The sequence below is a fragment of the Cricetulus griseus genome (assembly GCF_003668045.3).
Source record: "Cricetulus griseus strain 17A/GY chromosome 1 unlocalized genomic scaffold, alternate assembly CriGri-PICRH-1.0 chr1_0, whole genome shotgun sequence".
Taxonomy (NCBI): Eukaryota; Metazoa; Chordata; class Mammalia; order Rodentia; family Cricetidae; genus Cricetulus; species Cricetulus griseus.
The window spans coordinates 16671696-16694819 of NW_023276806.1; the positions used below are offsets into that span (position 1 = coordinate 16671696).

Consider the following 23124-nt stretch of genomic DNA (forward strand, 5'->3'; position numbering starts at 1 on the left):
GAATCTCAGTGAGTTCATAAGTGCATTGGTCCTGTTATACTGGAAAATGATGTTTCCTTGGAGTCATTCATTACCCTGAGCTCTTGCAATCTGTATGACTCTTCTGGGTAGATCCCTGAGCATTGGGGGTTGGTTGTTGATGAAGGTATCCCAGGTAGGGCTGAGTGCCCCAAAGTCTCTCATTCTCTGCATACTGTCCATTTGTGGTTTTCTGTGTTAATTTCCATCTACTGCAAGAAGAAGCTTCTCTGATGTGGGGTGAGAAAGTCATTGATGTATGAGTACAGCAATAATTAGGAGCCATTGGCTTGACAGGTTTTGTTAGCAAAATAGTAGTAGTAGGTTTTATCCTAGGCCTGTGACCTATCTAGTCCCATGTTCTTGGCAACTTTAACAGGGTCAGGAGTGAGCCTTAAACCAAATTTTAAAAAAGGTTGGTTATTCCCATTGCATGTGGCCACAATGATTGAACACATTTGATGCAGGGGCCTATGAGAGTCCCCCCAAAGTGTTTCTCAAAGGCAAAGAGTTATCTACCTGTCCCTTCCCGAAATGCTTGCATTGGTCCAATGCAAGCCTCTGCCATACCTTCCGCCTACTCCAGAAGGCAAGGGTCTTCTGTTTGGATTAGAAGAAACATTATTTCTAGGAATGCTCTGTCTACAGTGCCTTCTTATGTTACCTTGTTTACTATAATTAAAACACTTGATATTTAGATTTTTCTTTAAGCTTATGGAAATCAACTTGCTTATCCAAGTATCATTATGGTATGACCTTCAATATTGACTGTATCTAGGATCCATTTCTCTATGGGTGCTGATCTTGCCTTTAAATGCCTAATTATCATTTTGCATTGGATATTAGCATTTTTAAAAGCCAGACACTCAATTATTATTCATCTAGCTTCTTGATTTGTTATCATTCCATTAATAGCTAAAAGCAAACATTGCAAAAAAAGTCAGTCAATATTTCTTTTCTCTAATTCTGTCCCAGTCTTACAAAGCTGCTGTATAGCATAGAGCCAGGGTATGGTCATATAGAGACTCCCTTTGTACATCAGCACAATTACCCTCTTGAAGAATTTGGTCTTGGAAGATTTCAATACCTCTCACCCTTTGATGTTCAGTGGTCCTACCCTCATCTTTCCCTCAGGTCCTCCACTGCAATTGAGGATCTGGCCCCTATACTGCTGTAATCAAGACTTTCCAGTTTTGTGGGAGGATTCTATTATTAGTTGACCACAAATTTAACATCTGCTTCACAAAAGGGGAATGTATACCACATGAGTCTATGGGTTTCTTAAATCTCCTCAAATCTAACATTCCCACAGGAAACCAGTCAGCTCTTACACAGCCTTGGTAATATCTATCATTTGGCAATTGTTCTCTTAGGATGATTGGAAAGATTAAGTTTGGTTGTTTGATAACCTTGGGCTGTTCCTCTATGATTTTATAATGTAATCTTGAGGTTGATTCTCCTTTAAATTCCCCAGTCTGTGTCTGAATGTCTCTATTATCTGTTTTAATATGCTTTTTCTAAGGCTTGTAACCCAGCAGTCAAATTGCATTATTTTCATTTGTAATTAGTGTTAGGGATTGAATATTATCAGTAGTAAGTGATATGGAATTTTCTTCTGTATATATGTTTCTCTGATTGGTTAATGAATAAAATACTGATTGACTGATTGGACAGACAGGAAGAGAAGTAGCTGGGCAGAATCAGGATATAAGCAAAGAAAACAGGAAATTACTCTCTTCTTGGTGGAGATGCTTAGAAGTCACCATGTGAGCCACCAAAGGTGTTACAGGTCCAGACCCTTCTCTGGTAAGATAATACCAGTGGAAATAATTAGATTCATAGAAATGGGTTAATAATTAAGACAGAGCTATCCAGTAAGAGGCCCAAGTCACTGGCTATCAGATTTATATTTATTTATAGCATCCATGTACTTCTTTGGGGCTGAGAAAGGTGTCAGGACCAGCCACAATAGGAATAGAAAGTTTTTCTAAGGATTGTATCTTATCACTCGATTTTTCATATTTGGCAGTGATGTCAACCAAGTGTTTTAGGGAAAATTCTAGAATTACCAAACGGATTATGATTATAATTAACATTATGTAAATCCAAGCTAAGTTAATTTTCCGCTAATTTAATTGTTCTACTTTCAGACCGTCCAATGTGTTATTATAGAGAGACCTAACTTCCTCCATTGTATTATTGTTTCCCATATTTTAACATGAGAAAACACTCTTTCCTTTCTCAAAATCTAGTTCCTCTCTTTAAGTATTCCCAGTATCAAAAAAGCCCCCATCACCAGACTGCACACAGCCTACGAACCAGGTGCTGGGTGTGAGCAGGTTGGAAGACACACTGTTCCCTCACTTACTGCACCTCTAAAAAATATGCAATGCCATCGTTTGTCTGTAATTTTCAGAAATTAGGCTATAAACATTATGTACATCCCTCATCCTCATCTATGCTTTTCTAAGCAGGCCACAAACTGAAAATTATTCCATATCTCCATATCTCAAGGAAATGTTTTTTTTTGTTTGTTTGTTTCTTTGATTGCTTTTTCCCCAGTCATAAGTTTCAATCCTGGATCCCTGGGCTGTTCAGCCCCTGTATTGGTTCCTGGCCATTCAGGTAGTGTCAAGTTTGGGCTCCCTCTTATGGCATGGTTTTACATAACAAATGGTTCATGACCTCTTTGAACCAACTATTGAAGATTATGGTGAGAAGTCCTGGAAAACCCTCCACCTACACACTGAGCTTTTTACAGCACTGTATTTTACTTCTGTGACCAAATGGTTTCAGTTTCTCTGTACTTCACCATACTATAAAAGCTACAGTGCTTTTCATCATTTGCTCACTTGGGAAAATTCAGAGAGCAGCACAAGATTGCAGGAGGATATAAAACAAAAGAGGCAGAACACTTCCACCCATACTGACCACAAAGATCAGGTAAGAAGAGACACTTAACCTTGCTAGGTCTGGGGAATTCTGCTCTGGAACATGTGGCCAAAGCCTGAGCAGGAATAAGATGGAGTTTTGAGGGTTAATTTCACTTTTTAGAACTACCATGACTAGAAACAGCTGCTCCTGGGAAGAAGTGGGGTACAGCAGCCAATGAACCCTGGGTGGTATTATCAGGGAATCCAGTCTCTAAATGCCACCATTATGCTAATTTTAAGTTAGGGCCAAGAAGGCCTGTGACTGAAACAGGGCAGGATATGCACTGGCATGTTTTTCCTTTGTGTTAACCTTGTCTGTGCTGACAAGGACACAGTTAAATGACTATGGTTAGTGACAGAGCAGATCTGTTAGAGAAAGAGCTGCCTGTGGCTTATTTTCAAGAGGGAATCAGAATGAGGCATGGAAAAAGCCTTGGTGAAGGACAAAGAGAGGAAATGTTGCCTTGCTATGAGAACACAAAGTGAGTAAGAGATGTGGTCTATTCTATAGCTGAATATGTGTGACCAGTGGTCCCAAAACACAAGCTCAGTTTACCACACCCAGCATGTTCCACCTTGGCAAATTTTTTAATTTTCTGTAACAACCGAATGAAATAGTCATAGATCAAGGTACTTTTAAAATACATGGGTGCCAACATGGGACTGGCAGATTATGGCCATATGGGGGAGTTTGCTACAGGCCTTCTGATACAGGAAATGGCCAACGAGGCAGCTAAAGATAACCCAGGAAATCTGGCTCTAGACATTGCAACATCCCAGATTTCCACAATCACACAAATTCTAATTAGTCAGTCAACCTTGTAGGTACATTGACATAGTTATGACTCTTTCCTGGGAACCTCAGTTCACAGCTGAATCCCAGAGTGAAAGTTGAAGGAAGGGCAGTCACCATCACACATCTAATCTTGGATGTCAAGTGAATTTCCTCCTTGACTGACTCATCTCCTCATAAGATTGGCTCATTCCTCATGTCCATGTACTCCTTAACTCTATCCTGAAGGAACAAATCCTATAAAGTAGGCAAGGGCTTTCTAGAAGATTCCCAGACACACATAAATGAGGACAAAGTCTGATTACCTTGTCCCCAATTCCAGGTCCTCAAGCAGTATTTCCTGTTTTCTGGAGGCCAGAACCCCCTTCCAGAAACCATTCTCACTCATCACATTTTTTTTTGACAGCTCTGTTCTACCTGGTCAGATCCTAGCCTATCCTTCCAAGTGTTTCTCTTCCTCCTCTTTGCATTTCTCATTTTTCTTCCAGATGACGAGTATATAGAAAACTTAAGGGGAATGGCACAAAGTCATTGATGAAAACACCAGCTCCCCAATTTCTTGCTATTTACAACACTGTTGCTTTGTACAATATCCAGTATGTGCATAGGTGGGTTTAGTCTCATGTGCTGTGAGCTCAAACCCAGTTTTTATTCATGGCTCATTCAGAGTTAATAAAGCTTAGTTTTCAAGGCACTGTTCTTGTGTAGCCATTTGTCTGGAATAGACTCTGTCACGTATTTCTACAAATTTTGCAAAAAACACGTTATGTTGCTTCTTTTGTAGGAATGACAATATGATTAATTCTGTAGATACAGACTATTTTCCACATGAGAATAACTACCAGAATAGACAGAGTGGATACATTTTAGAATCTCTAGAATTTCTGGCCATAACATGGGTGTAACTATTCAGATGCATAGAATGAATATATTTTATAATATCTAGAAATAATTGTGAATACATGCATCAAACAATGAAGCGTGAAGTCCATAGGTCACTGTTTGTTATGATTTTAAACTAATGAGTAAATGAATGTTTGATTAGTTATATAAGCTGCAGTATAAGTTAATTTCTCTAAATCTCATATTATTTTCCATTTGATGGCTAGCACAAAAGAAGGTTGGTCAGATGGAATCATTGCAGGATCAAGACCTGGACTCTGACTTCCTGGCACAAATCCAGAGTTCTGTTCCTATGTTTCCAGCTGTCACAAGGTTAAATACCTTTCAGGAGGCATCAAGGTCAATGGAGAACGTGAGTCCCTTCCAAGTCCTTTTGTTCACTACCATGAGATAGTCATGGCCAACTTCTGCTTTGAAGAAACATAAACCTATTACTACTGTAATGTTAAGCTGGAGATGGTACCAACCTTTATAATAAATTTTGTCCATCAGTTTTCTTGGTGGGAGGAAGGAAAGGGGGTAAAAGAAAAAAAAAACCTTTTAAATTACTCTAGAAAACTGAATTCACCAGACAGCAACTAAACAAGTATGGCTGTCAAAATTTAGGTATAATGCAATAAAATTCACACAGAGCTAGTCATTTTCACATCAGTACATACATAAAGTTCTATTGGATGAGGCAATTTATTCTAATCAACCTGATGGAGAATTTCTGAATAGGAGTGCATGTTTTATTACTAAATTCAAATGAAATACTTACTATGGAGAGGCCTGCTGACACAGACAAACATGACATAGGTATGGATCCTGTTCTCATGGTGCTTGCATCGAACTGGACACAAACATTCCATTGACACTATTCATGTAATCTCTATCCAGCATTCAAAGGCTTTGGGGTCTCACACATCATGAGAGTATTTTGCATAGATGAAGGTCTAATCCCATAAACCTGAGGTAGAGGCTGAGGTGCTTCTGTCTGTCATTTTTCCAAATGATGCTAAGAGCACTGATGCTTTAAGTCATCAGTGATTGATATATCCAGAATTAAACAGATTAGTGTATTCATCATCCATCAGTAGCAGACATTGCCATCTGTTTGTAGGACTAAAGAGTTCGGTGGTAACCTATGTGACCACCATCTGCAGTGGGAGCCTGCCCTGCATAGAGAATGCTGTCCTGGCTTTGTCCCAGACAGAGAATGCTGCTGCAGTGCAGAAGGCCATTGCCCACTATGACCAGTAGGTGAGCCAGAAGTTGCAGCTGCCCACAGAGACCCTCCAGGAGCTGATGGAACTGCACAGGGCCAGTGAGAAAGCCATCAAGATATTCATGGATAATTCCTTTAAAGACGTTAATCAAGTGTTCATGACACAATTAGTGGTAATTTATCTCTCAAATTTACCTAGATGTAGATTTTGTTAGGCAATGTGCTATGAGAAAATGAAATAAGTGTTGGATGCAGGCATATGTTACTAGATTGCAAAGTAGTAATAACTACTTCTTAAAAATCTGCTATTGATGCATAATATACTGCCATTATTGGTCTTTATATATATATATGTACATATATATATATATATACATATATATATATAAATATATATATAATTTGAATTTTTGGAAACTTTAGCTGTCAACTTTGGAAAAAAGTATCCCAGTTTACCGTGTTGAGTTGGCATTGTACAAAAATTAACAGGCTTATTGGTCTAGAAAAAAAATCATACTAAATGGGACAAAAATGGATCAACAGAGACTCAAGGCTTTAAAATATCTCTTCTTTTAAAATAAGTTAGTAACATTCCCCTCTTCATTGAGTTAAGTACAGAGAAGTAATTTGTGTGTCTGATCAAGTTGCATGCCCAGTATCAGTAGACCGATTCAACATTCAGTCCAATAGCAAAGCTATTTATGCTTTGAAATATTAGAGGCAAGTTGACATTGAGCCATGTTTATTTCATGTGACATCTTTTGTTCAGCCTGAAATCATTTTACTTCTAAATCAGTAAATCTCTGATCTGAACTTCACTGCAAAGAGGCAATGATGGTGTCAGTAAAAGGCTGGCATCAGAGGAAAGATGCTGTCACAGTCAATGCTTATAAGTTTTCATTTGTTGTTTTGTGTTTGTTTAGAGAAATGCATCATAAATTCTAAACTCAGGCTTCATTCCATTCTTAATTATTTTCTTTTCATTTCTACATCAAAGACCGAGCTAGAAACAACACAAGAGGAATTCCTTAAGAAGAATCTACTGGCATCCTCAGATCGCTACTCAGCTCTGCTTCCGGATATTTTCAGTCCACTAGAAGAAAACATGAAGCAGGGGATTAATTACATACCATGGGTATTTCCCCCTGTTTTTCTGAATACACAGAAGCTGAAGAAAAAGAACTATGAAAAACCCAGGAAGGGGGTTCAGGTAACAATGGTTACATGTATGTTCTAGAAAGCCATTGACTTTCCTTCAGACTGCATAGTGAACCCCAAGCATCACTATGAGAGTGTCTTAATGTTTGCATTACAGGCATATGCTTCTTCAACATGACATAGGTGAAGGTTGTCCCACTGCATATGCCCTGCATATTCAGAGACAGTGCACTCCCTTGACGATTGAGTTCACAGTTAACAAACATATTAACCACCAGTATGACTGTCACCCTGTGTATCAGATAGATTATTTGTGTTGCAAAGAGTCCAATAACAGTCCCTTAACAAACATATATTTCATCAGTTTGGGCCTAGAATTGGCATTAAAAGACAACTGGGTGCAGTAATATCATCCCATGTCTCTTTGTCTGTTACTTTTATCCAGCCTTATACTAAGAGGGTCTGAGAATCTGAAAATATTCCAGGACAAACACAGGGTTTGAGCAGGCCAAGAGTTTGTTTTAAAAGCTGATAAATCAAGGAGGTGTGCAGTTTCTGACATAATATTTCTTGACACCAATTGTAGGGACACACATGTATCCAGCCCTTAAGAGGCGTGGTCACGATGTCTCCCTACAACCAATTTCTGCACTGTAGCCTATCCCCATATAATAGGGGGATTCTGGGGTCATGACAAAAATCAACATTTCTGTGTAGGATCTGGAGAGGAGGAGTTTAAAAGGTTGAATACATAGTATACTGAGAGAAGGGCTGCAGAGCTCTCTGTGTTGTGCTGGCTACAGACTGATGCCAAGGTCACTCTCCTTCACATTCTGGAGCCTGAGTAGATATGACGATAGGGATGAAAACCACTCCCTCATCCTGAACAGGGTCCAGTATTCAGTTGGGGGCAATAGGTTCTGGGATCCATTCCTCCTGTGGGGGAAACTTCTGAATGCTGAAAGTATTCCAGAATCTGGGAGGACGTGGTTGCTCATCCTGAGTCCCAAGTCTTTCTCGTTTCCCAGGCAGTGGACAAACAAACATAAACATTTATTTGGACCAGGCTTAGCTTTTCCACCTGCTGGCCAGATCCGAGTCCCTCTCTTCTCATAAGGTCTTTGTCCCTTCCATACTTCTTCACCCATGGCCCATGTGTCTAACATCTCAAGAGGAGCAGTAATAATCCTCTAGAACCCCATAATTTAGTTTTCCCACTGGGCAAGCATAGAATGAATTTGTTGCCAAGCCAGTCTACAGAACAGGATGCCCACAGCCAAGTCTTGATACCTCTAAATACATCTGTGGGACCCCTCCTCTATCTTTTGGGTAGGACCTTCAAACCCAGCAGTCTGCAGAGATCTACATGGAACATGAGAGACCCATATGTGGTAACATTTGCTATCGTAGTCCAATCCCTAGTGTGGGATAGGGAACCATGACATCAGGACTGACATATATGGGTTGTAAGCTTTTATCAGATCCATTAGGGAGAATAGGAAAGTCAGGTAGAAATGAATCTTAGCTATAGTGGGTCCTGTGGGTGGGGTCACATAGTCCATGTTTGTTTTTGTCCTTGTTGGATCACTGACTGGAACTGACTTTAGGTGGGAGTGATATACACCAGATTTAATTTCATGTACTTTCACTGCTGAGGGGGTGGTCAATATAAAAGAATGGGGTCCCTTCTAGAGAGTCTGCAAACACTCCTTCTGGTGATTTCTGACCCAGTCAAGGTCTCTTGGATTGTAGCTATGAGGTTTTGGGTGGGGAGTGGCAGCTCATATACCTGCCATAACAGAGTCAACAATCTATATTGGGTGCAGTCTTCTGGCTTCAGTTGCATTATGTTTGGCTCTAGGTTCTGTCCTAATCCAGGTGGGCTATTCTCTGCCCACATTAGTGGGAACTTTAATTGGAGTTCCTTCAATGGTGGGTGGGGGGTTCATTTGGCATTCCCAGGCTCCCTTTCCCTGGGGATTAAAGAGGTATTCTTCCCCCAGGCAAAGAGCAACAAAAATTCCAGAGTTTGGAACCTTATTTTGAGGGAATTTAATGTTTATAGCATCATCTTTGAAGATCAGTTTGGGCAGCAAATCTCACTCCAGGAGGCAATAAGAGAATTTGGGGTGACTGTGAAGGAATGAGTCACTGTGCCTCTCCCTAGATTCACCTCTCTTACAGTGGCTCATGGGTAAGTCTTGGTACCCATAGAACTATGGATGAAAGTCTGTTGGGCAGGATTAGTGAACCCCTGGCTCCATTAGGAAGGATAATTGAGACCTTGCATCTATTGGTACTTTTACAAACTTTCCCTCTACTTTGAGAGTTTTCCTCACCTCCTGGAGGGAGACAAAACACTGACCTCCTGGGTTTTCTTCAAGTTTGAGAAATTTATTTGGAACTTTTTTTCTCTGACCAATTGTGGCACTCTGTTTGCTGATGTCCAAATACCTTACAAATCATACACTGATTTCTTTGTAGCAGGGTCTGTCCCCAGCAGGTTCCAATCTCATGGGACCTGCTTTTTTGCCACCTACCCCAGAGTGCCATGTCTTTTGGCTGGGGTCCTCATTTAATGCAGCCAAAATTACTTTTCAGTCTTCCAAGCCTTCCTCTCCTCCTGGTCCTCGGGATTGTTGTAAACTCTGGTGGCTATTTCTACCAACTTTGAGACTTTTGTCTCCCTCACATCCCTCGAACTTCTGAAGCTTTTTACATAGTGTGAGACACAGATTGAGTCACAAATCTATGTTGATAGCCCTCCTGTTTTCTTCTGCTTCTGAGTCTATAAGGGAATAGGTGAGATACACTTCTATCAATTGGTCCAGAAAAGCAGGTGGGGACTCCTTGTTTCCTGGACTACTTGAATGACTTCAGACAAATTTGTGGGTTGCTTCACAGCCACCCAAAGACCACCCAATAAAGTCTGGAGAAAGACCCTCAGGGACTCTTTACCTCCACCAAAATAGAGGTCCCAGTTGGGGCAAAGAGAAGGGAAGGCACCTGGAATGACAGTAGGTAGAATGGATGCTTTCCATCTTCTCTAGGTCCTGTTTCCAAGCCTCCCTTCAAATTCTCTCCCCTTTTCAGTCAGTGAAGCAGATTAGCAGGAACAGCTGAAGGTCATCCCAGCTGTGCCAGTTGACTATGCAAAATGGTTGCCAAGAAAAAACTCTGGGGCTTCTCAGAGAATGTGAGAATCTGGCTTTCCAGTTATAAATGTCAGTTTTACTGAAGAGAGTATAGACTCAGTAAGGTTCCTGGATCTGGTTTCCCCCTTGTTTGATCCACTGTATGGGAGGGGCCTGTCTGAGGGGCAGGGCATGGGTTCCAGGCATCCAGATGTGAACTGGTAAGGCATCCTAGAATGGGTGTGTGTGGTGGGGGGTGAGGAAAGGGAATCAGTGTTGGAGGCAGATGCCAGGTTGACCTCAGCTTTTGGGTAGAGAGAAGGTGGGGTGGGACAAGGAACCTGAGCAGCCATGGTTGAGAATGGTGGAGGAGGGAACCCTGGGAGCTTCTGAGTTCTCTGTTTCTTGAGTCAACTCATAAGGAAGAGGGAGGGAGTCTTCTTCATATGGAGGTAAGATGGGAGCCTGAGTTTTAACAGGGCAGACAGTAGAAATTCCCTCTAATCAACTTCACAGTTGGGATTGGATCTATTTTGGGAGGTCTTCCTAGTAGAACACACAGGACACTATATAAGACATTTGGTTCAGGTGCCCTGGGCTGCCAAAAATTCTTGTGTGGACTGCAAGAGAAATGGAGAGGGTAAAGGTGCCCTTGGGAGGTCAGTAGACTCCAAAAGTCAGCCACTTGAGCTGTCAGAGACTGTGTAGCTTTCCAGAGAAGACAGAATCTCCTGATTGCTGAACCTTCATCTTGACGTCTTAGAAATGCTGTAAGTAATGATCAAGGGTGGAATTAGGGTGGCCCAAAGATGGAGTTTGTCCCTTGATCCCACAGAAACTGAGGATTCAAATAGTGAGTATACAAAGAGAAACCAATAGTCCAATGTGACAGTGATGAAGAAACCACAGTGACACAGATGGAGTCCAGGGGTTCAGGGTGTCAGTAGAATATGGTCCTGTTCAGAACTAAGTGGACCAGCCACCTCTTCAGCAGAGTCCCAGAGACTAGATGCCCCAGATACTCCCAATGCCCAGAGGCCCAAGGAGGATATGAGATGTCTCTCATCTCCATCTGATCCATGAACAATATTGCATACAGTTTCTTTTCTCTTGGGACCCAGAAAAAGATTCCACAGGCCACAAAACCACACAGATCACACAAGACCACACAGGCCAGGAAAAGTCAACTGAGTCAGAGACTGAAACTGGTGGATCATCAGATACTGGTCAAGGCACCACATGCTGTGGTCTGAGAATCCAAAAATAATCCACCTCAAAGGCAGGGTATGAGCAGTTCAAAAATTCATTTGAAAACCCGATATATCAGGGAGGGGACAGGTTTTGGATCCATACAATGCCCTCAAACAGGGACAGCAAGCAACTTAAAGGAAGAAAACCAGAAAGAGACAGCCCCCAAGATTCACTCAATCAAAATGTAATATGGGAAGAAATAATTGGGTGCTTTCATGGTGGCGCACTTTTAGCCTATCAGTGAGTCCTATAGTTTGTTGCTGTGGCTAGTGCTGGGGCCAACCAATCAGGAGGGGGGGATGTCTGTGGATTAATTTTATCCTAGACACCTGTCAAGGGTGTTTTGGGTTGTAGCTAAGCCCCCAGAAATTGTGGGAAACATCTTAGGGCAGAATGAGCTGTGAACAAACAGTGTTCCTTCTACTAACTAGGATCTAATAATACTATCCTCTTTTAATCATCTCTCAGATCTTTTGTTCAATATGAAAGCTACAGCAAAATCACCCCTCCTATCAGCACAGCACCATTTTTCCAAAGTTAGAGCCCATAGTCTAGAAGGACCATATATTTGTTCAAAATGGGTCTCTAATAAAAGATTCCTCAGTGGGGTCCACCCTGTGCTATGTATATACTTCTGTGTCTGAAAATCATAGCACCAAGAGACATCAGTAAATGAAAGCGGGGGAGGGAGACAGGCACAAAAGTTTGTAGTCATTCCTGCTGTTAAATTCATGTTCTCTGTACTTGAAGGCTGAAGAAGTTCTGCAGAAATTTTTGCAGTCCAAGGATGATGTGACTGACGCAATTCTACAGATAGACCAGGAGCTGACAGTGAAGGAAAAGGAGAGTGAAGGTGAGGCACAAGTTAAGTGGCTACACACACTTGAAAGCTCTGGAATGTTTATTACTTTAAATCTGGGAAGCTAAAGATGATATAAAAGAACAAAGCTGTGTCTCACTGCTAGTATTGGACATGGATAGGACAATGATGTCAGCAGTAACAATGCAGCAGGTGAGGAACAGAGTGCCACATGGTGCATTTACACTTTCCTTCTTCATTGCTTTCCCAGTGGAGCGTATGAAAGCTGAAGCTGCGCAGGCTACAGCAAAAATGCAGGAGGAAATGCAACAGAAGATTGAACAGTTGCTGAAACAGAAAGAGAAGAGCCATGAGGAGCACATGAAACAGTTGACTGAGATGATGGAGAAGGTACAGGCCCAGATGAGAGAAATGCAACAGAGGAATGAACAGTTGCAGCAACAGATAAAGAATCAAGAGGAGCACATGAAACAGTTCACTGAGGTGATGGAGAAGGCACAGGCCCAGAATGAGAAAATGCAGGAGAAGAATAAAAAGTTGATGCAACAGAAAAAGAAGTTTCATGAGGAGCACAGGAAACAGTTGACTGAGATGATGGAGAAGGCACAGGCCCAGAATAAGAAAATGCAACAGTTGGTTGAACAGTTGCTGCAACATAAAGAGAAGAGTCATGAGAGGCACATGAAACAGCTGACTGAAGTGATGGAGAAGTCACAGGCCCAAATGAAAGAAATGCAACAAAGGAATGAACAGTTGCTGCAACAGAAAGGAGAGAGTGATGAGGACCACAGGAAAGAGTTGACTGAGAAGGTAGATGAAGCACAGGCCAAGCTGAGAGAATTGCAGGAGAAGAATGAACTTTTGCAGCATCAGAAAAAGCGTCAAGAGGAACAGCTGACTCAGGAAAAAAGGAAGAGACATCATGAATATGAGCACCTTCGCCTGGTATTTAAATTACTGAAGTTGTTCTCTTCATTTAAAATATTGTAAAATGTGTGTGTGTGTGTGTGTGTATGTGTGTGTGTGTGTGTGTGTGTGTGTGTATGTGTGTGTGTGTGTGTCTGTGTGTGTGTGTGTCTGTGTGTGTGTGTCTGTGTGTGTGTATGTGTGTGTGTGTATGTATGTGTGTGTGTGTCTCTGTGTGTGTATGTGTGTGTGTGTATGTGTGTGTGTATGTGTGTGTCTGTGTGTGTGTATGTGTGTGTATTTGCACATGTGCATGTGGTGTCTTTAAAGTCCCAAAGGGGGATTCAGATTCCCTTGATCTGCAGTTATCGGTGCTTGTGAGCCCCTGACTTGGATGCTTGAAACTGATTTACAGTCTGTAACATACTCTTTACTGCTCCACCATCTATCTAGCTTTCTGTTCTCTTCATTTCTATTTATGTTGAAATGTCATAAAGCCTAAAGGCTGACCAAGCCTGCTCCCTTGTGCTGTTTATTCCTAAATAACTGCTTGAAACTCTGATGCCCATATCTGTTGATTAACTTAGTAATGTGCAAAGGTATCATACTTGCTTCTTTAGCAAAATGTATTTTACAATATAGTAGCTATGCTCTTTGTCTTTTTAATTTTTTTGTATTCAAATTAGAAAAAAGATTGATTTACATGTCAATCCCAGTTCCAAATCCCTCCCCTTGTCCCCTACCACTCCCCTAACTAATACCCTACCTATCAAATATCCTTTCTGCTCCTCAGGGAGTGTAAGGCCTTCCATAGAGGGTCATCAGAGTCTATCATATCCTTTGGGATAGGGCCTAGGCTCACCCCCATGTGTCTTGGCTAAGGGAGTATCCATCTATGTGGATTGGGCTCCCAAAGTCCACACCTATGCTAGGGATAAGTACTGAACACTACAGGTTCTGGCTATTACAAATAGTGCTGATGTGAACATCATTGAACAGATGTCCTTGTTGTATGAATGTGCACCTTTTGGGTATATGCCTAAGAGTGGAATTTCAGGATCTTGCAGTAGACTGATTACCATTTTACTAAGAAACAGCCATACTGATTTCCAAAGTGACTGTACAAGTTGGCACTCCCACCAGCAGTCGAGGAATGTTCCCCTTTCTCCGAATCCTCCCCAGCATAAACTGTCATTGGTGTTTTTTTATTTTGGCCTCTCTAACAGGAGTAAAATGGTATTTCAGAGTTGTTTTGATTTGCATTTCCCTGATGACTAAGGATGTTGAACTCTTATGTGCTTTTCAGCCATTTTAGATTCCTCTATTGAGAATTGTCTATTTAGTTCTGTACCCCACTTTTTAATTGGATTGTTTGGTGTTTCGGAGACTGCCTTCTTGAGTTCTTTGTATATTTTGGAGATCAGCCCTCTGTCAGATGTGGGGTTGGTTAATATCGTTCCCAGTCGTTGGGCTGCAGTGTTGTCTTACTGACTGTGTCCTTAGCCTTACAGAAGCGTCTCAGTTTCAGGAGGTCCCAATTTTCAATTGTTGACCTCAGTGACTATGCTACCAGTGTAATGTTCAGGAAGTGGTCTCCTGTACCAATTAATTCAAGGGTATTTCCCACTTTGTCTTCTAATAGGTTCAGTGTGGCTGGATTTATGATGAGGTCTTTGTTCCATGTGGATTTAAGTTTTGAGCATGGCAATAGACATGGATCTATCTGCAGTCTTATACATACCAGCAGCCAGTTTGCCATCACAATTTGTTGAAGATAAGATTCTTTCTTTATTCCATCGCATAAATTTAGCTTCTTCATCAAAAATCAATTGTTCGTAGTTGTGTGGGTTAATATCAGGGTTTTCAACTCTATTCCATTGGTCTACCTGTCTGTTTTTGTGCCAATACCAAGCTGTTTTCAGGACTATAGCTCTGTAATAGAGCTTGAAGTCAGGCATGGAGTTGCCTCCAGAAGTTCCTTTATTGTACAGGGTTGTTTTGGTTATTCTGGGTCTTTTGTTTTTCCATATAAAGTTGAGAATTGTTCTTTCAAGGTCTGTGAAGAATTGTGTTGGGATTTTGGTTGGGAGTGCATTGAATCTGTAGATTGCTTTTGGCAAGATTGCCATTTTTACTATGTTGATCCTACCTATCCAAGAACATGGGGGATCCATCCATTTCTAGTATCTTCTTTAATTTCTTTCTTTAGAGACTTATTGTGTGCACTCAAAGATGATCCATAGTCCGTATGGCTAAGATTTCTTTATTCAGATAAACAGCTTCCCAAATGCAAGCCAGAGCATGCCCAGAGGCTGCAAGCTAGTGTGGCCAGAGAGAAGGGCATCCATGTGTTCGTGGCCTCTTAAGAATTGTCTCAATGTCATCTTCAACCTCCCTTGACTACACCCTCACATGCATGGCCAGGCACACCAGTAGGGGTTACTAGGAGGCGGGGCTACAGTGTCTCCCTACAGAGACTCAAAATTCTTACATACAGGTCTTTCATTTTTTTTTTTGATTAGAATTACTCCAAGCTATTTTATGTTGTTTGTGGCAATTGTGAAGTTTGATGTTTTTCTGATTTCTTTCTCCACCAATTTGTCATCTGTATATAGTAGGGCTACAGATTTTTTTGAGTTAATCTTGCTTCCTGCCACTTTACTGAAGGTGTTAATCAGCTGTAGAAGTTCCCTGGTAGAGTTTTTCAGGTCACTTATGTAGACTATCACATCATCTGCAAATAGTGAAAGTTTGACTTCTTCCTTTCTGATTTGTATCCCCTTGATCTTGTTGTGTTGTTTTATTGCTCTAGCTAGATCTTCAAGGCTTTATTGATTTCAGCCCTCACTTTGATTATTTCCTGGCATCTGCTCCTCCAGGGTGTATTGGCTTCTTTGTGTTCTAGAGCTTTCAATTGTGCTGTTAATTCTCTAGTGTGATTATTCTCCTGTTTCTTCATGTGGGCACTTAGAGCTATGAACTTTCCCCTTAGCACTGCATTCAAAGTGTCCCATAAGTTTGGGTATGTTGTGTCCGCATTCTCATTGAATTCTAGGAAATCTTTAATTTCTTTTTTATTTCTTCCTCGACTCAGGAATTGTGCAATTGGGGGTTACTTAATTTCCATGAGTTTGTAGGTTTTCTGTAATTTTCGTTGTTGTTGAATTCTAACTTTAAAGCATGGTGGTCTGATAAGATATAGGGTTATTTCAGTTATTTGTACCTGTTGAGGTTTGGTATGTTGCCAAGTATGTGGTCAGTTTTAAAGAAGGTTCCAGATGGCCCTAAGAAGGTATATTGTTTTGTGTGTGGATGGAATGCTCTATAGATGTCTGTTAAGCCCAATTTGGCCATAACTTCTGTTATTTCCTTTGTTTCTTTGTTGAAATTCTGTCTGGTGTTCCTGTCCTGTGGTGAGAGTGGGTTGTTGAAGTATCCCACTATAAGTGTGTGTGGTTTTATGTATGCTTTGAGTTTTAGTGATATTTCTTTTATGAACATGGATGCCTTTGTATTTGGGCATAAGTGTTCAGAAATGAGACTTCATCCTGATAGATTTCTCCTGAAATAGTAGGAAGTGACCTTCTTCCTCTCTTTTGATTGATTTTAGTTTAAAGTCCAATTTGTTGGATATTAGGATTGCTACCCCTGCTTATTTCTTGGGTCCATTTGATTGGGAAATCTTTCCCCAACCTTTAATTCTTAGGTACCGTCTGTCTTTGAAGTTGAGGTGTGTTTCTTGTATGCAGAAGAAGGATGGATTCTGTCTTTTTATCCATTCGGCTACCCTGTGTCTTTTTATGGGCTGTGTTAAGACCATTAGTTTGGAGGAATATTAATGATCATTGATTGTTCATTCTTGTTTGTTTTGCATTTGGTGGTGGTGGCGAAATTATGTGTGGGTTTCCATCCCCTTTTTCTTTTGGCTTTTGTTAAAGTGGGATCATCTATTGTCTATATTTTTTCTGGTTGTAGTTAACTTCCTTGGGTTGCAGATTTCCTTACAGAACTTTTTGTAGGGTTGGATTGGTGGATATGTATTGTTTGAATCTGGTTTTGTAGTGGAATATCTTGTTTTCTCCATCTATATTGATTGAAAACTTTGCTGAATATAGTAGTCTTGACTGGCATCCTTGGTCTGTTTGTGTAGGAAGAATATCTACCCAGGACCTTCTGGCTTTCAGAGTTTCCATGGAAAGGTCAGGTGTAATTCTCATAGGTTTGCCTTTATATGTTACTTTTTATGTCCTTTTTCCTTTGCTGCTCTTAGTTTTTTCTCTTTATTATGTATGTTTGAGGTTTTGATTATTATGTGGTGAGGAGACCTTTTTATGTTCCAGACTACTTGGTTTTCTATGGCCTTCTTGTACTTTCATTGGCATGTCTTTCTTTAGGTTAGGAAAGGTTCTTCTATGATTTTGTTGAATATGTTTTCTATGCCTTTGATTTGGATTTCTTCACCTTCTTCTATACCTATTACTCTTAGGTTTGTTCTTTTCACAGTATCCCATATTTCCTGGATAGTTTGTGTTAGGGATTTGTTGGACTTAAGATTTTCTTTGGTTGATGAGTCTATTTCTCCTAGTGTATCTTCATCTCCTGAGATTCTATTTTCCATCTCTTGGATTCTGTTGGTTATGGTTGCATCTGTAGTTCCTGACCGTTTATCGAGCTTTTCTATTTCCAGCATTCCTTCAGGTTGTGCTTTCTTTATTGTCTGTATTTCAGTTTTTAGGTCTTGAACTGTTTCCTTTAGAGATTTGTTGATATCTTGTACTTTTTGGTTTGTTTTATTCTTCCATTACTTTAAGGGATTTTCTCATGTCCTCTTTGAGGGGTACTATATCATTTTCATGAAGATGTTTTTAAAGTCATTCTCTTCTGCTTCCTCTGCATTGCCTTGTTCAGGTCTTGCTGGTGTATGGTCCCTAGTCTCTGGTGGTGTCATATTGGTTTTTTTGTTGTTGAATGTGCTTCTATATTGTCTTCTGCCCATCATTTCTTCTGGTGGGTGTAGCAGGAGTCTCTTCCTCTCCTGGTGGTTATGGGACCAAGGTTCCCTTCTGGTAGATGAAAACAGTTCCAATACTCTTTAGTCAGTTCTCTTCTCCTTGATGTACGTGGGACTGTTAGCAGGGCCTTGACAGTCTCTGGGTGTGCTGGAGCCTGCCGGCTGAGTTCCAATCTGGTAAGCAGAACTCTGGCATCAGGTGTCCCTGATTAGGGTCCAGCTATGTTCTTTGTCTTATGTCTTTGTTTCTTACTTAAGACTCTATGAACCAAGAACTATTCCTATTACATAGCTTCACTCATTTTTAAAAGAATATACAATCTTATTACTTTGGGAAATGGAGTCAGGAGATTCAAAAGGTCAACATCATCCTCAACTATATAGGGAATTGAAAATCCATTAGAGCACTAGCTCCTGTCTTAAAGAAAAATCACTATTTATAAGACACATACGCTAGATTAGGCTGTTTTTCCCAAAGTGTAATCCACAAGGTAGTTTTTCTATCTCACATGGTGAAAATTTATTACTAAGAGAGTATTCATGAGGAGAAGAACTATTTAACCCTAATAAGTATGTGACAGTCTGCCTCCCACTTCTCTTTCCTGTACACTGCTCTCAATTTGTGTTCATTTGGGAGTTAGATGAGGAGATTCATTATCTTCAGTCTGGAACTCTCATATTCTAACCTGTTGTCTGTCACCCTGCTACAAAGTTGTGGAAGCCTACACTAAATTTCTCCTTCCCACCCCTTATCTCTTCTCCTCTCTCTTTTTTTCTCTCTGAGTGTACTCATGTGTGTACATGTTAGTGTGTATCCATCTGTGCACATGGATGTGAAGGCCAGAGATCTACTTCCAAATTCCTCTGTCATCCCCACTTTATTTTTTGAGACAGGTTCTTTATCTGAATTTCAAGCTCCCAGATGGGACTACTCTTGCTGGCCACTGAGTGCTAAGTTTCAAAGATCTGTTATATCTGCCTTCCAGGTTTGGTATTATAAAAGAGTGCTATAGCTACCTCTAACATGGATACCTGTGACTCTAGCAGAGATGTTCCTGACTCTGCTGTTCCATGCCCCCTACTCCACCCCAGCTACATTTTGTAGACTAAGATTCATTGCCTTAGTGAGATATTTAGAATTCATTCCTGTGTTTCATGTTTCCATAAGGGGTGAGTAGGAGTTTGTATCAAAGTCTATGAAAATAAAATTAGAGGGAAAACACATGATTACCTACATAGGTTATAGACAGCTGATGATAGAAGTCAACACTAGTACCTTAAGTTAATCAGTGGAACTGTTTCTTAGCTAAAATAACCCCAAAGAAAAATGACCATAGCTACCCAAGAAAAGACATAATTTTGGGAAGAGTCTAAAATTTCCAAAAAAGGAAAAGCAAAGGCAATACTCTGAACATGGAATTTTACTCACAAACAAAAACAGATTAAAATGATAATAAAAATTATGGTTTAAGTAAATTTTAAAAATTACTAACAAATATTATGATGGCACCTGCATAGAACCAAAGGATCTACTCATTATAATGATTCATTGTCTCTACTTGTCACTTTTTAGCAATATGAAGACCTAAAGAAGAAAATAATACAAATTGATGAAGAATTAAGAAATACGCAGGGAAAGTCGTGTGTCATAAGCTAAAGGCCTAAAGAATTGTGCCATCCTGCCATTTGAAGCAGAGCTGAATATGGTATTGAATTGGGCTCAAGGGTGACTCGTGTTGAATATAGTGTGCAAAATATTCACAATCTTTGAAATTATATTTATCTTCATATAAGTTTGTTCATCTAGGATTCCATTGATATCTTTACCACAGAGGAGATACCAAAAGCACTACTCAGAAAGAAGTACCTTTTTAAGATGATCTCAAGGATACACATGGACACTTATCACATTCTGAACCATTGGCAGGAAACTAGGAACCAAGTTATGCAGGACTGTGATGGGTCAGAAATAGCCAGCCTCATTCCTTACAATGTAAAATTATCTATTATATCAAAAGTGTTCAACCTTTCTGCAATGGCATGATTTGTGGACACTGGTGATGGGTAACCCAATCAACACAATCTATTGTAAATCAAGACACCTGCATCGAAATCTAGAGTACCCATATATAATATCTACACAAAAATGGAAGAAAACATTAGCACAGCAAGAAGCTTAATCACAGGTCCATGGACCAAAGAAGGAAATGTTTCAGTTCATGTAGATTGACACTGTAATGAGACATTTCTAAGTTTTAACTGTTGACAGTGATTATGTACTAACATGATAAAATCAGCATAATGTAGAATACTAACATTAAAGATGGACTTTAAATGATGGTGTGTAATCTCTTGGTATCAAAGCTGTCTTAATGATTCATCTGTAAACATTAACTTACACTACTCTTTTACTATGATTAGCAGCTGTGTTTGAAATACTGTTGATTTTTACCCAAGAAGAATAAAGATTATTTTCCTATATTTTTGACCAGCTCTTAGTACTAAGGAATATATCTAAAAAAATCACAACTGCCAGAAATGTAAAGTAAGTGGCTAACAGATTTTAAAGGGATTTAGAATTTTGGGGGGTATGGTTCAGTGAGTAAAATGTTTGCTGTGCAATCATGAGGATGTAAATTCAGATCTCATAACCTACAGAGCAAACCAGACATTGTGGTAGACAAATGTAAGTTGGGGCAAGGGTACACATGGTCACTGGGGTCTTCTAGTCAGTCAGCACAGTCGACAGATGGGCTCTGGGTTCACTGATAGACCTTGTTTAAAAAATATGGAAAGCAATTGATATCAGGGTCATCCTGTTTCATGGAAGTGGATAAGACTAGACTTAATCATATTAAAAAATTAAATCAGTCTCAGAAAAAAATATACGTGTGTTCTTTGATATATACCTTCTGACTGCCTGTAGATACATATGACAACAAACACGATATGGCTAAATGACACAGCACCATGGATAATGACTATCTGTAATCAATGAAAATTGTGAAAACCACTTGTTACCAACACAAACATTTTTAAAATAAGTATTCTGACAACTCCATGTAAATAACTTTGACAGTTCAGATAAGTCAACTATTTTCTCAAAGAAAGCAAAAAGCCCTAAACTCAGTATATTTGTTATTCCTGGGTTGCTGCAGCAAAATACTTGACAAAAGCAATTCAGGGAAGAAAGGGTTTATCTTGGTTCACGGTCTAAGGGTACTGCCCCTCATGACAGGGATACCATGGTGTCAGGAGTATGAGGTAGCTGGCCATGTTGCATCCATGGTGAGAAGACACAGAGATGAAAACTGCTGGTTCAATCAGTGGCTCCTATTTATGTAGCCAGAAACTCCAGATGATGGAATTCTCTGTCCACAGTTTGATTCATTTTCACACCTCCATTAACCAGTCTAGAAGCTGCACCACAGATATCTCTGAATGTGTGTTTGCTGGGTGACTCAAGATCTTGTCACATTAATAATCATTATCATTAACTATCATACTCTTTTAGGATAAACAAGGTCACCTGAATTATATCTGCTCAAGAAATTAGATTTATATATTTTTTTAAAAAATCTAAAAGTTACTTGTAGCTGACTATAAGTGTCCAGCCCCCAGTCTGCACCAGAATCTGTAAAATAATCCACAAATGTGGCAAGAGCTAGACTTTTCTATCTGAGGGGGAAAAGTAAGGAAACGCAGATCCTTTCTGATAGTAACTTTCTCTTTACTTCATCTTGAAAATTCCATTCCTAAAAATTGCTCTCTCTCTCTCCTCCCAATGCTCTATTCAGCAGCTTCTCCCTAATTAGTTCTATGTCATTCTTTTTGCTATGTCCTTCTCTCTCTCTGCCCTACCTTTGCTGCTGTCTTTCTTCCTCTTCATCCCTGTGCTGTTTGCAGTCTCTGACCTTCTGCCCCCCTACATTGCTGCTGCCTCTCTCTCCTCAATCTCTGCCTCACTGACTTCTCCTCTGGCTCTGCTCTCCCATAGCTGAACTCTGGACAATTACAAGTTACATTTTCAGAACCGACCCTTTCTCAAGCTCTAAGATAAATCCTGTCGTTCCTCGTAGAATAATAATGTCATCAATGACCAGCCAGTGAACAAGTGGCATTGCATGTAGCTATAATTTGTTGAGGGTTCCCAGGCAACATAAAAAATTGGATGAACATTGAGGTTGGGGAGTTAAATTTGCCTTAAGCTCTGGCCTTGAATCAGTAAAATAATACCTGTGGAAATGACCTGGTGTATTCATCTCCAGGGACAATCAGATATTGTCTCCAGAGGCAACCAGCTTGCTTTGAATTTGCTATGAAGTCTAAAGTTAGCTTGTCTGTATAAAAGGCTGTCTTTGTGACTGAGATTCCTATGTCACTCTGAGTAATGTAAAACATCCTTGTATTAATTCTGTTCATCAAAATTACACAACATAAGCATCATCTTCCTGGTCATCCACAGCTATATGTGTGCTGAACAAGTATAAAACACACCACTAAAGGGTTGTTGAAAGAGCTCTACAGCTGCTCAAATCAGGGAGGCATAGTAATGGTGCCTGAGAAATTTAGGGGAACAACCATTCACTCACTTAAGCCCTGGTTTTGCCAACTCCTGGTCTGCAAACCTGTTGAGTCAGCTTTGCCAAGGATGGCTTTTCAACGCTCATTGTCACTGCTCTGCATCCAAAGGCCATCTACTGCTACTTCTATGGATCCAGGCTTTTTATTACTGCAGGTGTAAAGAAGAAATAATATAAATTCTACACAGTTTATGCCAGAAATTCCAAATCCATTCTTTGAGACCAGCATTATCTCGATACCAAAGTCAGTTAAAAAAAAAAAAACAGTACAAATCAGAGAAACCATAGTCTAACATCCTTTATGAAATTAGATGCAAAACTCCATGACAAAACATCAGACAGAATATCAATAAAAGTAGCAAAATAATTGACTTACATCAGGTTTGAATTATCCTAAGGAAACTGGC

General features: G+C 40.1%; 1 protein-coding gene across 1 annotated transcript; it reads left to right on the top strand.

Annotated features, from left to right (window-relative positions):
- The first annotated feature begins 3608 nt into the window (after positions 1 to 3608).
- On the top strand, positions 3609 to 13207 carry LOC100762276 (guanylate-binding protein 1-like). Its single transcript, XM_035450698.1, is given in 7 exon segments — positions 3609 to 3759; positions 4854 to 4922; positions 4925 to 4999; positions 5750 to 6027; positions 6852 to 7064; positions 12148 to 12250; positions 12468 to 13207. Coding segments are annotated over 7 exon segments (1629 nt in total).
- Positions 13208 to 23124: the final 9917 nt, after the last annotated feature.